This window comes from Hydra viridissima, unplaced genomic scaffold (genome assembly GCF_058129835.1).
Source record: "Hydra viridissima isolate aposymbiotic clone 2 unplaced genomic scaffold, HvirCarnegie_v1 scaffold_15, whole genome shotgun sequence".
NCBI lineage: Eukaryota > Metazoa > Cnidaria > Hydrozoa > Anthoathecata > Hydridae > Hydra > Hydra viridissima.
The window spans coordinates 6,402,142-6,420,532 of NW_028324314.1; the positions used below are offsets into that span (position 1 = coordinate 6,402,142).

Consider the following 18,391-nt stretch of genomic DNA (forward strand, 5'->3'; position numbering starts at 1 on the left):
GTCAACATCATGCCATCAAATACACAATTGAATTGGAAGATGAAAACAAAAGATTAAATTTTTTAGACATCCAAATAACAAATAATCAAAAAGGTAAATATGATTTTAACATACATCGAAAAAAAGCAATAACAAATATTCAAGTTAAGCCCAATTCAAACCACGATCCAAAAATCTTAGAAGGAATATTTAAAGGATTTATTCATAGAGCTTTATTAATTTGCTCTGAAAAATTTTTAAATAAAGAAATCGATTTCCTAATAAATGTGTTTGCTGAAAATGGATACGAAAAGAAGAAATTACAAGACCTTGCAAATATTGTTATAAAAAAACGACACTCAAATAATGAAATAGTTTTATCTAACAACGAAGCAACTATGCCAACTATATCACTACCGTGGATACCAATATTATCACCGAAACTTCGAAAAATCTTTAGGAAAGCAGGTTACAGGGCAGTCTTTAAATCCAGTGCAAATCTTAAATCTTTGCTAACTTCGCGCAACAAAACAAAACTACCATCAAATAGCCATCCCGGAGTATACCTAATAGAATGCGAGTGTAAACAAAAATACATCGGCGAAACAAAAATGAAAATAGCAACCAGAACAAAGCAATACCAAAAAAATGTTTTTGAAGAAAAATTAGAACAATCTGCGATTGGCCATCATAAAATTAAATGTTCATGTAATATAAAATGGGATCAAGTAAAGACGCTAAAAGTAGAACCCAAAAAATTTGAAAGAAAAGTTCGAGAGGCAATCGAAATTCAGTTCAACAAATGCGGACCTAAAGATGGAGGTATGAATTTAGATGACGGTCAATATGTAAAAACGCAATTCTGGACGCCATACTTTTTATACCTACGTAATATTAAAGAAGCCCAATTAAAGCGAAGTTTAAAGAAGCCAATAAAAAGTGACATTACCGTTAAAGTTTGTTTGTAATTTAATTTAACTAGCAATAAGCAACCCGTAAAACAGGTTATGGTCGGTCTGTTAATTTATAGTGGCTGTTTTCCACAATTTAAAGTTGCGAAACCTTAAGTAATAACCTTTTAGAAAAACCCCTTCAAATTAAAAAAATTGAACCATCTGTAAAATTAAAATAAAAAGTATGCGGAGGTAAAATAATTTACCAATTATCTAACATTGAGTAATTTACAACTGACATAGATCATACCAGTGTAAGGCAAAACCATTTTCCTCGATACTAAGTTCAACACAATATGTTTTTAGTTACTAACACAAAATAATAACACTTTATCATGCTTTAAATTGACGAAAAAGTAAGGCTATATTCTTGTTATATTTTTTATAACATGAACTTTATTTAATAGGATTAATATTAGGCGAACGTAAATCATACATGATTTATTAATTTTTTGGTATCCCCTTGATACATTTTTCTTTAAAACAGGATATTGCCTTTAAAACGTTAAATGCACACAACCAAATAAAATTATTAAAAATAAATGACCATTACTATATATGGCACTAATCTGACCATTTTTATATATATGTCCTCTGTTTCAATAGCTTTTAGTAAACGGTAATTTACTACCATTTACTAAAAATTCCTTTTGTTACTCGAAATTTAATTCTCTTAAATATTTTGACACTAATAAAGGACCTCCCTTCCCCGTTTTTGCCTTAATGGTGGTCAGGAGAATAGTTATTTTTATTAAGAATAGTCAAGTTTTTGATGAAGACCTTTTACCAGAACAATGAAATGTAAAACAATGATTTACGTGTATAAGAATTTTTTCTTTTTAATATTTATAAGAATTTAACATATATAAAAATTTTTTCTTTCCTCAAAAGTGTTGCAAATGCAAACTAAGCTAATTAATTAGTTAAAAATCTTATAAAATTTAAGTCGATATTTGAAATTTAAAGATATAAACTTATATGTAAATAAAATAAATAAAATTTAACTCGATATTTGAAAAATGCGCTAAACTACAATATTAACCACCCATTTAAAAGATTCCCTAAATTACCTACAGCAAATTATTAGGCTTAAAATAGAGAAAACTTTAAAAAAATTGAACTAATTGCATACATTTATATCATTTTAACTGACCAAAATTTACAATAAAAGGTAATCAGGTTTCTTTTCATAAATCGTATAAATGCGTCAATCATAAGTCCTAAAGTAAAAAAAAAAAATGGAATTATGATACTATAATTACAACAACAAAAAAAAAAATAAAAAATAAAACACCACATAAAAACTGAAAATTGATTTACCTATTTATAGTAACCCATTTTGACATGGCAATTAATATAAACATTTATCGAAAATGTAACAATAAAATCTGTTTCGAAGTACAAAAGGATTAACAATATTATATATATATATATATATATATATATATATATATATATATATATATATATATATATATATATATATATATATATATATATATATATATATATATATATATATATATATACACAAAACATCACAACAATAACACATAAAAATAGAATATTTACATCCTTGATCCTAAATTCCAGTGAAGATAACAAACCAAATTAAAATATGAAAGGCAAAATTAGAAAACCAATTTAAAGTTAACTATATTTATCTTTTTACTAAACATATAAATACATAAAAGTATATTTGTTTTTATGTTCAATATTAGTTATTCAATTACTTCAAATTTAGGACATGAAAACAACCTAGATTTAAAGATCAAGGTTGCATACTCTCATACACATTACGCTAAACATTAACAGACATTATTATTTTTTTTTTTGAGAATAATTAAAGAAGGCTAGACAACACAACCTAGCTCCAAAGCAGTAACTCTGCCTGGCACTAAATACTGCCAAGTCACAACTCTGCTATAAGTACATCGCTTGGCTGGCAAGGTTATCAATCTTGCTCAAAATAATGCCAAATCACACCACTTTGAAAACATGTAAACAACATAATTTAAACATATATACAACTATAAACAAATATGGTTTTATATAACACATTTGATTAATAATCTTTTCAGTTTGATGAAGAGTAGCTTGTTCAGCTATTAGAAGTGGGACTGAGTGGTGAATGAAATCTTCCATCATAAAAAATTTGTATGTATTCCAGAGATGTAAAGGATTGTCAGGTTCACAAAAGGTCAAAATAATTGAAAACAACTGTCTAATTTACTTTGGCATGTGTTAAAACTGCTTCAGAAAGAGTATTCTGCCATTCAGTGTCATCTTGCAACAGACCTTTCAAAACACATGCTTCACAAAACGTTTCAAGGACAATACCATTAACAATATGCACATCCTCCCAAGATGTTGCTCCTTTTGCTTGCAAAAGTAACAGTCTAAGAAAAAACAATTCTCCAGTTGGATTAACTTTATACATCCTTATTATCACCTTATTACCACCCCTTTATCTAACCTTCCATTTACAATGTTTATCATCAAATATAAAGTGATAAGGAATGTCTACATAAGAATTGCAATGTGCTCTTTCATTTTCAGTATTTAACTTAAACTATGCCGCTAGGTGCGTATCACATTGAGCTGCACGATCTAAACCCATTTGTTCTGCTCCATCTCTAAAATACAATAATTGATTTTCAGGTAGATATTTACCAAGTCACAGCACTTTAAAAACACGGAAAGAACATAATATAAACATATGTACAAACTATAAGCACAACAAATGTGTTTAAATATGTATATAAGGTTAACTATATACTAAAATAAATAAATACCTTATATAAATATTTAAACCCCTTTTTTAAACAATTATGTAACACATATTAACACATACACAAACAGCAAAAAAACACTTTACATTATTATAAAAACACATTGATAAAACAACTATAAAGCACTTACTACCACATACACATACATATCAAAAAAGCATATATGCAAACAATAAATGTATGCAAACAAAAATTTTAAAAATGATGCGAGAAAATTTATAAAGATACAAAATATATATTTACAAACAATAATCTTTACCTTCTTTTTTTTTTCCATAAGAACTGTAATCCTCATAACAAAATTTAACCTTTACATACATTAACATGTGACATGCGTTGTCAGTGTTGGCACAAAATTTTAATTTATTTTTCTAAATTTTCTAAAAAAGAACAAAAATAGTTAATAGCATCACAGAAATTTCAAAGTATTAATATCCCTTTTATGGAAATAGCATTAGTATAACTTTAAATAACATCCATACCCCTATTTTCTTTCTAAAAAATAAAATAATAAAAATAAAACTGCTAAAAGAAAAACTAAAACAAACAAAATCTAAACGATTTAAAAAATTAAAACCCTTTCTACTTTAAATCCTTTCTACTTTATCTAATAAAAATTTTAATCCTTTCTACTTTATCTGATAAAAATGTATATATAATTATTTCATATACTTACTTCAATTATAATATGATATATAATTGATTAAGATGATTCTTTATGAAATATACCTAAACTAATAATTAAATTCCAAAAGGAAAAAAGTTTCAACTCGCTTAAGAGATCTTTCTCCAATGGCCGCGTGCATTTAGAGAACGCGCTCTTTCAAAGCCTAGTAACTAATGACAAAACGACGTTAAACATTAAACATTAAATGTTAAACATTTCTGTGCTAATTATATTAAGATTAATAATTTGTAATTAAAGCTGAAGATGCTAGTATCAATAATCTAGCGAAAATTTCTTAGATAAAATAAAAAATTGGTATTGAGAGAACTCGTATTTATTGAAGTTCATATATTAAATATATATATAATATTATCACATCAAACCACTGTATAACAGTTATATATTAAATAATATATAAATAATATTATCACATCAAACCACTGTATAACAGTTAATTGCCATTATTATAATATATTATATATTATAATAATGGGGATTAACTGTTATTATATATATTATAACGTTCATCTTCATCAGTTTTACATATTGCATGTACATATCACTCAAATATGAAAACAAAGTTTTAGATTTCTAATTTATTTTAATCAAATTATTAAAGCCTGCCATTTAAATGTTCCTTATTAATGGAATAGAGAAAATACCATTAAGTTAAATCACTCTTTTCGATTTGGAAGTTTGAAACAAAATAAATATAAATTCCTTCATCAAAATAAAACCAAATTCCACGAACAAATGCTATTTATAAATCTTACAAAGAAGAATTCGTTAATAAAAACAAACCATTTTGACTTAATTATTATATTATATATAATGTCAATTATTAATGTAATATATATGATATAAATTATGACACATTTATAATATATCACATAAATTATTATATAAAAATACCAAAAATATGTGATTTATATACATTTAAATTTCTTCAGAAATGTTTTTTAAGGGGCTACCTAATTTACAATTTTTATTATTATTATTGATAAATTATTTGTGTCATCATCAAAATCCCTTTAAGAATTATTTAGAACTAAAACGTAATGTCAATCCGTGTACATAATTTATGCCAGGTTGCAATTATAGCAACCATACTACCAACGATTGGTATTTAAAAATGTTCAAAGCTATTTATCTCAGCAGACTTTTTTATGGCTCTTTATTTTCTGCCACCGTTATGCTAAGTAGCTCCTGCCAAATAGTGAACAATGGCTTTTAGGATGCCACTTTCGGATGCATCTTTGGTTAGACCATTTTTTCTTAATGCTCCTGTAAATATACATCATCCTTCGTAGTTGAATACAACACATTACTTGTTACTAAACAAATTAAGAATAAAATATACATTCCGTATGTTATCCGAAAATGTATGATACATATAAGTTTATATCTTTAAATGTTAATAATTTTCCCTTAAAATTTAGGAATAATCCCTTCTAGTTTAAGATATAAGCGCATGTAAGAAGACCTTAAGTTTTTTCATAATGTATTATAATAAATTTTTAAATAAAGAAACATTTAAATCATCTACTATACTTTTTTATTAATATTTTATACTGTTATACTTACTGTTATTCTTACTATTATTTGAGAAATCTGCACAAGCAATTAATAAATTACTATGTTGGCAGCTCCCAACAGTTGTAAGTTGGTTAGCAATTATCATTTTAGACCTATATAATAACTAGGTTTCTTTGGTCTAAATTTAAAACTTAAATACTTTTTCTTCACTATTTTACAAAATAAATTTAAACCAACCAAAAAAATAAAAATTATACATAGTCTTACTGAGAACTTGTACATTATTTTATCATATTTATTCTAAAAAACAGCTTAAAAAAAATTGCCGTATACACTATTCAGTTATGTTTTAAGCGGTGGTCCAGTTGTGGCTAACTGGCTCTGGCGTGCAACCTGTAATCGGCCTGTTATTAAATATCCAGGACTGGGATGCCGCAAAAGGACCACATGACAGTTGCTATCTGGTAAACCAGCTCTGGTGAATCTTTTACGGTACAACAATAGTTCATATTGGCTCCGGCATGCCATTCATGGAACTTTAATGTCCCGTAAATGGATCTCCAGAACTGGCGTAGCCGGCACTGGCCCATACGAGCGTTGCTACTTGGGAAATTCTATAAAAAATTTTTCCATTTGAAAAGATTTTTTTTTATTCGGACTGGCCTTCTCAAAACTCAGATTTAAATCCATCAGAGCATCTTTGAGAATAATTCGATCGTCAATTGAAAGGCAAAAAACCGATCAATAAAAATGATTTATTCCAGGTGCTTTTGAATTGTTGGGCAATTAAAAATTGATCTCAAGTTAGTCACTTTTTTAAGAACCCGTACGCGGTCTGTAATATCGGCAGTTATTCCCTCACTTAAGTCAAACAACTAAGAAAAGATGAATGAAGAATCTCATCAAAATAGGGTCTTCCAGATATCTTACTAGATATCATATGCTGAAGAAGAAAAAAAAAAGCTCAAGCATTAAAGAAAGTTAATATGCAAATAAAAAATTTTTGAAGCTGATAGAAATTGTTTAAACAATTTAACTAACTAAATGCAGATTTATCAAATACTCACTACTTAAACCTAAAAAAAAATTAAAGTAAAAATTTATAAGAAAGATAAAAAAACTGTTAAGATCTTCACAACTATTTTGCTTAATTTCAATAATTAATTACAGTATGGTTACCATTTTGGATCACTCTTTGGTTAGATCAGCTCCAGCTGCCTAAAAAAAGTTAGGTTTAGAAACATTTAGTTAATAAAGCATAATAGTCACTTCAGTTGCAGAAATTCAAAGCCTAAAATTATGTAAGAAGAATATTAATTTCTGTAGTGGAATACAGTTTTCATAGTTTAACAATTGGTGGTGCTTAAGACTATATCTCATTACTAAAGTTCACATATTCAGTAGTATTATCCTAGTAATAATGCAGGCATAAAACAACAAAAGGCATTTAAATTCTGTACCAAAATTACTACTTTCTGGGAGATTACTTGCAAAGGAGTATCACAACATTAATATCAAATTTGACACAATATTTCATAATGTATACTGAAAAAGATAAAGTTCATTCAAGTTATTTTTTAAATGTTATCTAAAATATTTTACAACTTTCTCATGGCAAAATTAACTTTACATAATTCTACAGATTCAGAAAAAAAAAAAAAAGTTACAGTATTTTATGACACTTAAAAAGCACTTTTAAGTGTGTCATAAAATACTGTAACTGCTAGTTAACGAAAAAAAATGTTTTACAGTATTTTTTCAAAGTATGATGTTATAAAAGTTTTTAAAGAATTACCCATTAATGTATTTCATAAAAGAACTATATCAATATATTAAGGTTTCTTATTCTTTCCAGTTTTTCCCACACAGAGTCTTTAAAGAGAAGGAACAAAAAACAATAGGTTATGGTTAATTTATTATCAAAATGTACATAGAATGTTGATATAGAAAATAAAATAATAAAAAAAAAGCAGATCATCTTTTTTAAAAAGATGCCAACACAAAAAACATGCTTTCTAGATTATCTTCATAATTTGTAAGAAAAAATATTATGAAAACTTTACTAAAAAATCATTTTAAATGATAAGACCATAAGTTTGAGTTTCAAAAACAGTGTATTATTCAATACTGTTAAGAACTTTTTTAATGTTTAAAAAAACACTCTTTACCATTATCTTTTTTGGAATAATATTGAATACTTCAGAAATTGCATCAATGCTTGTTATTTATAACTTATTGCTTTCAAACAGCCATGGGAAAAGTACTTTACACAAGATACATCAGATAAATTTTCTTTTACATATCTAATTTTATATTCTTAAATTTTTTAAAAAAACCCTGTGTTGTGATCAACATTTTCTGAAAAGTAACAAAAAGATTTTTGTTTTCTCTATAAAGTAAAGTGCAAGTGAAAAAATGTGACAAATAACTTTTGCTCCAGTGATAACTTTTAACCTCATCCTGGACTACATATAATGATAATTTTCAGCAAAATCTTCAAAAATTATTCATTTCTTTTGATTAAGATTTTCTTAGCAGTTTTTTTTAAGTAATTACTTTGTGTTTTTCGATGCTACTGCAAAAGAAGTCATTAAAATTATTGAGTGGCAGTATTTGCAACACTTGTGTTGTATAGTCAGTGGTCTGCCATTGCTTGAATATTTTGAATAATTTTTCTTAGCTAATTGCCTATAAACTCTTGTACTAAACACCTGCTTGAATACCTGGGGATTGGTCCAATTGGTGCAGCATACAGCATTTCTAACACAACAAACAATTACAGAAATAGAATCCTTATAACTTTTATTCGAAATAATTGCATCCATGAGAAGTATTGCATTTTGAAGATTTTTTGTATGCACTTATATTGAGACTAACTGAGACATTAGCTGAAATGCACCACTTTGGGTTTCAGATTGCAAAGTTTGACAAACTGACATTGACATTAGGATAGTCTTTTTTAGATGTGTTTTGTAAATGTGCAACATGTAATTTATTAAGATTGAGGTAGAAATAACATTTTTTGAATGTGTTGGGTTTTTTTAATACTAAGTCTTTTTTTCCCTGGCATCCTTCTTAGAAACTTATTTCTTTGATAAAAAATTATCACTAATTTGACTGTTTCTGGTATAATATGGTTTTTTAGATTTTTTCCTGGTAATGATAAAATCCTCTGCTCATGTTTATCTTTTTTAACTTTAGAAAAAGACAATCAGACAGTTCAAAGTAATTTGATACCTTTTTATATGTCCAAGATTTTGTTGCAAGTGTTAACATTTGCACCTTATAGTGTTAGGAGTCAATCAATTATTTTTTTTTTTTGAATTCATACATTAAACTGTCTAGATCTTTATCTTTATGTTACTGTTTGAAATGGTGCTGTTTATTCGTGATGTTAAAGAAACATCTCCAATATTATATGCTAACAAAACCTTTTCAGCAACTCTGTCTGATAATATCCTCACAATTTTGTTTTGCTGGTGAAATCCAAAGTAATTTATATAAAAGTATTAAACTTTAACATTTCTTACTTTGTGACTCCCACTCTTCCTGTCAAGTAAAATCTTCATCAGCTTCTACTGCTCTTTTGCAATGTTTGCTGCATGTTTTCAAACCCGGGGTTATATTTAAATTCTTTTCTTATAAAAGCAAAAGTCAAGGGAATTCTTTAAGTTCCCTAAAAAAAAAAAAAGCAAGTTTAGATAAGTTTTAAAAGTAACTGAAATCTTAACAACTATTATAAATCTTCACAAAACATTTTCCATTTTATTCCCATAAGAGATCTGCTGTAACTATAATAAATGTTAGATTAAATTTTACAGAAGTCTTTTTACTTTTCCTTTTGCATTTCAAAAGGATTGCAACACTTTTTAATTTTTCTCTCAAAATATTTGCAATAGAGCTGCTAATGATAACCACATGAAATTCTTATTGAATATATTTTTCTTTCATATTTGCTTACCACATTATTTTCTTAACAGATTTTAATGTTATGTTTTACAATTTCATTTCTAAAATTGTTAACTCAAATATATATTTCTTTAGAGAAAATAGAAATATAAAAAATTAACAATATGCTTTTTCATAATACACTCCTTCATTTGCTTAAACTTTAAACAAAGGTGTCAACAGAACCAATTTCAGAGGAAGGGTGGGGGACAATTTTAAAAAGCTTAACTTAAACTGTCTAAAACACATTAGTGGCTTTTTTGAAACTTATCTAAGCATTTAATGACTTGGAATATTAAAAATGCATTCAAGAGCAACAAAACTATTTAAAACTTGAAACTTTATAGAAAAAATTTGAAAACTAAAATGTAAATTTAATTCACTCATTTTATAAAAATGTATTTCAGATATATTTTGATAATTCAACTTAAATAAAACATATAATATTGATAAAACAAAAAGAAAAATAATAACATTCACAATAACAAAAAAAAGATTAACAATATAAATAAAAATAACCAAAATAATAAATCTTATGCGAAAAAAAAAACAATGAAAAGAACTAATAATAAAAAGTGTAATAAAAAAATTAGTAACAAAAAAAATGATATAAAGAACAAATATAACAATAATAAAAAGAATAATAATAATTATAAAAAGTTTGACCACAGCAAAAAACAAAAAGAATTTTAAAACAAAACAAGTTTATAAAAATAAAAAAAAAAAAAGTAAAAAAAGACGAAGAAACATGTAACAAAAATAAAGCAAATAACACAATAACATAAATTAAAACATTAAGAATAATCAAAGTAAAGAAAATAATATCAACAAAAAAAAAGAAAAACAATTATAATAATATTAGCAAGAACAATAAATAAATTAAAAAAACAATATAACTATTAAAAATAACAAAAAAAATAATGACAAAAATAATAAAAACAAAAATATGAATATTAATAATAATATTAAAAAAGTAAAAATGATAACAATAAAAAACAAAAAAAAAAAAAAAAATTAACAATAATAAAAGGAATAACAAAAAAAAAAAAAAAAAAAAGTTAAAAAACAATAATAATTATAATAAAAGTTAAAATAATAATAATAAAAATACTAAAAAAATAATAATAATGTAAGCAATATTTATAACACTGATGATGATAATATGATTAAAAGAAACAAAAAAAAAAAAAAATAGAAAAAATAATAACAACAATAAATATAATAATAAAAAGAATTTTAATATAGTAATGATAATAATAGTAATTAAAATGATGATGATAACATTAACATAATAAATAATATTATTATTAATAAAAATATTAATAACAATAAACAAAAAAATAATAATAATAGAACTAATGATAATAGTAACTATCTAAAAGAAAAATTATAATTATACTAAAAGAATTAATAACAAAAACAAAACAATGGTAATAATAAAAATAAAAATAATAATAATAATAATAATAACAATAATAATAATAATAATAATAATAATAACAATGATAATAATAACAATGATAATAACAATAATAATAACAATAATAATAACAATAATAATAACAATAATAATAACAATAATAATAACAATAATAATAACAATAATAATAACAATAATAATAACAATAATAATAACAATAATAATAACAATAATAATAACAATAATAATAACAATAATAATAACAATAATAATAACAATAATAATAACAATAATAATAACAATAATAATAACAATAATAATAACAATAATAATAAAAATAATAATAACAATAATAATAACAATAATAATAACAATAATAATAACAATAATAATAACAATAATAATAACAATAATAGTAACAATAATAATAACAATAATAATAACAATAATAATAACAATAATAGTAACAATAATAATAACAATAATAATAACAATAATAATAACAATAATAATAACAATAATAATAACAATAATAATAACAATAATATTAATAATAATAGTAATAATAACAATAGCATTAACAATAACAATAAAAACTAGCAAAAAGCAACCCGTAATACTGGTTATGGTCAGTCTGTTACTTAATTTATAGTGGCAGTTTTCCACAATTTAAAGTTGTAAAACCTTAACTGACACCCTTTTAGAAAAACGCCTTCATTTTGAAAAAATTTAACCATCTGTAAAATTAAAATAAAAAGTATGCGGAGGTAAAATAATTTACCAATTATTTAACATTATTTGAGTAATTTACAACTGACATAGGTCATATAAGTGAAAGGCAGAACTATTTTCCTCGACATTACTAAGTTCAAAACAATATGTTTTTAGTTACTGACACAAAATAATAACACTTCATCATGCTTTAAATTGACGAAAAAGTTAAGCTAAATTCTTGTTATATTTTTTATAACATGAACTTTAACTAATAAGATTAATATAAAGCGAACGTAAGTTGTACATGAGTTATTCATTTTTTGGTATCCCCTTGATACATGTTTCTTTAAAAAAGGAAATTGTCTTTAAAACGTTAAATGCACACAACTAAATAAATTTATTAAAAATAACTGAACATTTGACCATTACTATATATGACACTAATCTGACCATATTTATATATGGCCTCTTTGTTTCAATAGTTTTTAGTAAACGGTAATTTGCTACCATTTACTAAAAATTCCTTTTGTTACTCGAAATTTAATTCTCTTAAATATTTTGACACTTATAAAGGACCTCCCTTCCCCATTTTTGCCTTCATGGTGGTCAGGAGAATAGAGTTATTTTTATTAAGAGTAATCAAGTTTTTGATGAAGACCTTTTACCAGAATGATAAAATATAAAACAATGATTTACATGTATAATAATTTTTTCTTTTTAATATATATAAGAATTTAACATATATAAGAATTTTTTCTTTCCTGAAAAGTGTTGCAAAAGCAAACTAAGCTAATTAATTAGTTAAACACCTTATAAAATTTAAGTAACTCGATATTTGACAAATGCGCAAAACTACAATATTCACCACCCTCGTTAAAAAAGATTTAAAAAGAACTGACAAAAATTTACAGTGAAAGGTAATCAGGTTTCTTTTTATAAATCGTATAAATGCGTCATGCATAATTCTTAAAGAAAAAAAAAAAACGGAATTATGATACCATAATTACAACAACAACAACAACAACAAAAAACACCACATAAGCACTGAAAATTGATTTACCTATTTATAGTAACCTATTTTGACATGGCAGTTAACATAAATATTTATCGAAAATGTAACTATAAAATCTATTTCGAAGTACAAAAGGATTAACAATACTAAAAAGAAAAAAAAAAAAAAAAACAAAAAAAAAAAAACAAATTCAGATATAAATTACATTTCTAGCAAATGTTATCTTGGCTTTTAGTAAATAGAAAAAGCAGTAAGTTCCAATAATGAAACTACCTATTATTCATTTTTAACAATAGTCACCGATGTGAAGGTGTCTATTGTTAAAAACGAATATCAACACAAGACATCACAACAATAACACATAAAAATAGAATATTTACACCCTTGATCCTAAAATCCAGCGAAAATAACAAACCAAATTGAATTAGAAAACCAATTTAAAGTTAACTATGATTATCTTTTTACTAAACATATAAATACATAAAAGTATATTTGTTTTTATGTTCAATATTAGTTATTCAATTACTTCAAACTTAGAACATTAAAACACCCTAGATTTAAAGATCAAGGTTGCATACTCTCATACACATTACGCTAAACATTAACAGACATTATTATGTGTTTCCAGAATAATTAAAAAAGGCTAGACAACACAACCTAGCTCTAAAGCAGTAACACCGCCTGGCACTAAATGCTGCCAAGTCACACCTCTGCTATAAGTACATCGCTTAGCTGGCAAGGTTATCAATCTTGCTCAACACCACTTTGAAAACATGGAAGTTGAAAACATCCAAGTCACACCACTTTGAAAACATGGAAACAACATAATTTAAACATATATACAACTATAAACAAATATGGTTTTATATAACACATATAAACAGATTTTATAACAATATTAAATGACAGATACATTTATCAAAAAATATGAAAAAAAAAATTAAAATAATAAAGTTATACATACAAAATGTGCTCACAACCTACAAACAGTAAGTTTTCGAAATGAAAACCTAAAGACTATAAATTAAGAACATTAGAAAATGTAACATTATTTAAGTAACACTTTTCACCTACCATACCTTGAATGAGATGTTTATCAATTTTAAAAAACAAACTATTAAATGCTCTAGTTCTTGAACATGCAACATATAGTTGACCATAAGAGAAACACGGTTTTTTGAGATATACCCTAACTCAATCAAATGTTTGACCTTGACTTTTATTAATTATCATTGAATAAGCCAATCTGACAGGAAACTGACAACGTTTCAGAACAAAAGGTAAATTAGAATCTGATGGAGCCATCTGAATTCGAGAAACAAAAACCTGTTTACCACCAGAAACACCTGTCAAAACCTCTGTATCAATATAACTACTTTGAAGAGCACAAACTTTCATTCGAGTACTATTGCATAACCAAGCTTTGAGATCTAAATTTCTAAGTAGCATAAATACACAACCAATTTTCAATTTCAAACAACGAGGTGGCATACCTGAAGGAGTTAAGCTGTTCAAAAACTCAACAGGAAAGTTATTTCTTTCATTAAGGTCATCAGTATCAACTTGATCAGCACTTAAATAAATTTTGACCTCACCTGGCAGACATTCAAGCACTTCTTCATTGATTGATAATGAATCAACATTAGTTGGTGTTAAAATCACGCGTTTAATCATTTTGATCAGCATCTCCAAAAATCTTTTCAACAATCGATTCATTTTCTCTAATAATGCACTGATTTGTTATTTCAATGCATCCTTTAAAAGGATCCTCCTCTTTGACAGGTATTGTTTTACTCTCAAGTTTTAGTAGCCATTGGGAAAATTCACCTTCCCCATCTTGTACTCCCACATTTTTAGTTAATGCAAACTTCTGCACCCATTGCCAATGCAAAGAACATTTTATACACGATTCTACTATTTCAGCTGGTTGTCCTCTTTTCACAACAGGAAGAATTTGCCTAAAGTCACCACCAAAAAGAATGATTTTTCCTCTGAACGGAAAGTTGTTGTTGCAAATATCTTTTAACAACCTATCAATTGCATTTAAGGCATGTTTAGGTATCATGGATGTTTCATCAAGCAAAAACAAACTAACTTGTCTTAAAAAATGCCCGTGTATAGAGTTAGGAGTTACATTTCATGTGCTATTATCCAATATTGGAACAGGAATTTTAATAAGCCATGCAATGTAGATCCATTTGTAAGAAGAGTTGCTGCTATGCCAGTCCATGCAGCTGTAGCAGATTTAAAGCCTCTACTTATAGTTTCAGCAATCAAATAATTATAAGTAAAGGTTTTTCCACTACCAGCTCTCCATCCATGAAAAACAATCTAGAATGTTGATTTTCTACACTTGGTTGCTCATTCAGTGCAGCAAGAATAGCATTACATACATTTAACTGATTGACATTAAGCCGCAGTCTCATGCGATTGGCTTTGTCGATAGATTGTTGAACATATTCATCAAAATTTTCTAGATTTAAGCCTATAAACTCATCAATAACAGGCAGATTGTAATCAGCCAGCGTTTTACCACTTTGATTGATAATCTTTTCAATTTGATGAAGAGTAGCTTGTTCAGCTATTAGAAGAGGGACTGAGGAGTGAATGAAATCTTCCATCATAAAAGCTTTGTATGCATTCCAGAGATGTAAAGGTTTGTCAGGTTCACAAAAGGTCAAAATAATTGAAAACAACTGTCTAATTTGCTTTGGCATATGTGTTAAAACTGCCTCAGAAAGTGTATTTTGCCATTCAGTGTCATCTTGCAACCAACCTTTCAAAACACATGCTTCATAAAACGTTTCAAGTACTATACTATTAACAGTACGCACATCCTCTCAAGATGTTGCTCCCTTTGCTTGCAAAAGTAACAGTCTAAGAAAAAACAATTCTCCAGTTGGATCAACTTTATACATTCTTACTATCACCTTATTACCACCCCTTTGTCTAACCTTCCATTTACAATGTTTATCATTAAATATAAAGTGATAAGGAATGTCTACATACGAATAGCAATGTGCTCTTTCATTTTCAGTGTTTAACTTAAATCATGCCGCTAGGTGCGTATCACATTGAGCTGCACGATCTAAACCCATTCTGCTCCTTCTCTAAAATACACTAATTGATTTTCAGGTAGATGTTTACCAAGTCACAGCACTTTGAAAACATGGAAACAATATAATATAAACATATGTACCAACCATAAGCACAATAAATGTGTTTAAATATGTATATAAGGTTAAATATATACCTTATATACATATTCAAACACATTTTTAAAACAATTATGTAACACATATTAACACATGCACAAACAATAAAAAAACACTTTACATTATTATAAAAACACATTGATAAAAAAACTATAAAGCACTTATTACCACATACACATACATATCAAAAAAGCATATATGCAAACGATAAACGTGTGCGAACAAAAATTTTTAAAATGACGCAAGAAAATATAAAAAGATACAAAATAATATTTACAAACAATACTCTTTACCTTCTTTTTTTTCTTCATAAGAACTGTAATCCTCTTAACAAAATTTAACCTTTACATACAATAACATGTGACATGCCATGTCAGTGTTGGCACAAAATTTTAATTTATTTTTCTAAATTTTCTAAAAAAGAACAAATATAGTTAACAGCATCACAGAAATTTTAAAGTAGTAATAACCATTTTATGGAAATAGCATTAGTATAACTTTAAATAACATCTATACCCCTATTTTCCTTCTAAAATAATATAACAAAAATAAAACTGCTAAAAGAAAAACTAAAACAAACAAAATATAAACGATTTAAAAATTAAAATCCTTTCTACTTTAAATCCTTTCTACTTTTTCTAATAAAAATTTAAATCCTTTCTACTTTATCTAATAGAAATATTTTATGAGTAAACTACTTGCATACTAAATCATAATGAAACAGACTTATTGTAATGGACTATGAAAAAAAAAAATAGTCATCAAAAATCACCTGAAATTAGGAATCAGATGATAAACTAGCTGTTACCAAAAACAACAATAAAAATATACAAAATTTAAATGTAAACAACAACAAAAATAAAAGGAGTAGTAAGGATAACAAGAATTATAAAAATAATGATAATAATAAAACAATAAAAAACAAATATGACAAAATTAATAACAAAAAGATTTTAAAAAAATGATAACAAGGATAGTAAAAATAAGAATAATAATGATAATAAAAAATAGAAAATAATGAAATGAATAATAACAAAAACAATGATGAAAATATAAATAGTAATTGTAATAATGAAAATAAGAAAAACAAAAATAACAGGAATAATGATAACGCAAATAATGATGATATAAAATAACAACTGTAACAATAATTATTATAATAACCATAAAAAGAAAAATAACAATTAAAAAATATACAACAAAAAAAAGAGGAACAAAAATAACAATAAGTATATTAACAGTAAGAGGATTATAAACAAAAGGACAAATAAAAAGAATAACAGTAAGAACATATTTAATAAAAACAAAATAAAATTTAAAAAAATTGTAACAAAAAAGAAACATAATCATAACAATAATAATCATAATAACAACAAAAAGAAAATATAACAGTTACAAAATATGACCAAAAAAGAATAATAATAAGTATAATAACAATAATGAGAATTATAAGAAGAAGAACAATAAAAAAGAATAACAATATGAAGAGCAAATTTAGTTAAAAAAAAAAAAAATGATATGAAGAAAAAAAAAAGCAACAATAAAAGTGATAATTATAAGTACAATAATAACAAAAACACAAAAAGGAAAATTTAACTATAATTACAATTTTAAAAAAATGAAGAATAAAAACAATATAAAATCACTATTAATAAAAATAACAATAATAATAAAAGGAATAGTATCACAAATAACAATACAATAACAAAAATAATAAAAATTGCAACTGTAAAAACATGAATATTAACAAAAATGATAAGAAAAATAATAATAATAATAGGAATATTTTAAATGAAAATATAAATATAAGTAATAAAATAAAATAAAAGAAAATTAATTATAACAACAAATAATGAGAAAAATTTTAAAAATAGAAAAACAGAATAATAATAACAATAAGAATAGAAATAACAATAAGAACAAGTATAACATTAACAAAAATAATAATAAGAACAAAAATAAGAATAATAATAAGAATAACAAAAAACAACAATAATAAAAATATACATCATGATTAAAAAAGTAACAATAATAATAAAAAAAGAGTAACAATTACAACAAAAGTTATAAAAATAACAATAATATTATAACAAGGAAATACAAAAACATTACAACAATAAAAATAAGAAAAATAATTGTAAGCATACTGTGTTTT

At 25.2% G+C, this 18,391-nt stretch overlaps 1 protein-coding gene, 1 long non-coding RNA gene and 1 pseudogene across 2 annotated transcripts; 1 reads left to right on the forward strand and 2 right to left on the reverse strand.

Annotated features, from left to right (window-relative positions):
• The first annotated feature begins 377 nt into the window (after positions 1 to 377).
• LOC149878402 (uncharacterized) lies at positions 378 to 947 on the forward strand. The gene has a single exon (XM_090072533.1). It carries the CDS (start codon positions 378 to 380, stop codon positions 945 to 947), a length of 570 nt encoding a protein of 189 aa, XP_089928659.1.
• A 4,283-nt stretch (positions 948 to 5,230) lies between these two features.
• LOC149878403 (uncharacterized) lies at positions 5,231 to 16,649 on the reverse strand. The gene is made up of 4 exons (XR_016447675.1): positions 16,530 to 16,649; positions 9,458 to 9,603; positions 7,107 to 7,145; positions 5,231 to 6,870 (listed from the first exon to the last, which is right to left on the reverse strand). It is a non-coding gene; the product is annotated as an uncharacterized LOC149878403 (long non-coding RNA).
• Positions 15,295 to 15,939, reverse strand: LOC149878404 (uncharacterized; annotated as a pseudogene).
• Positions 16,650 to 18,391: the final 1,742 nt, after the last annotated feature.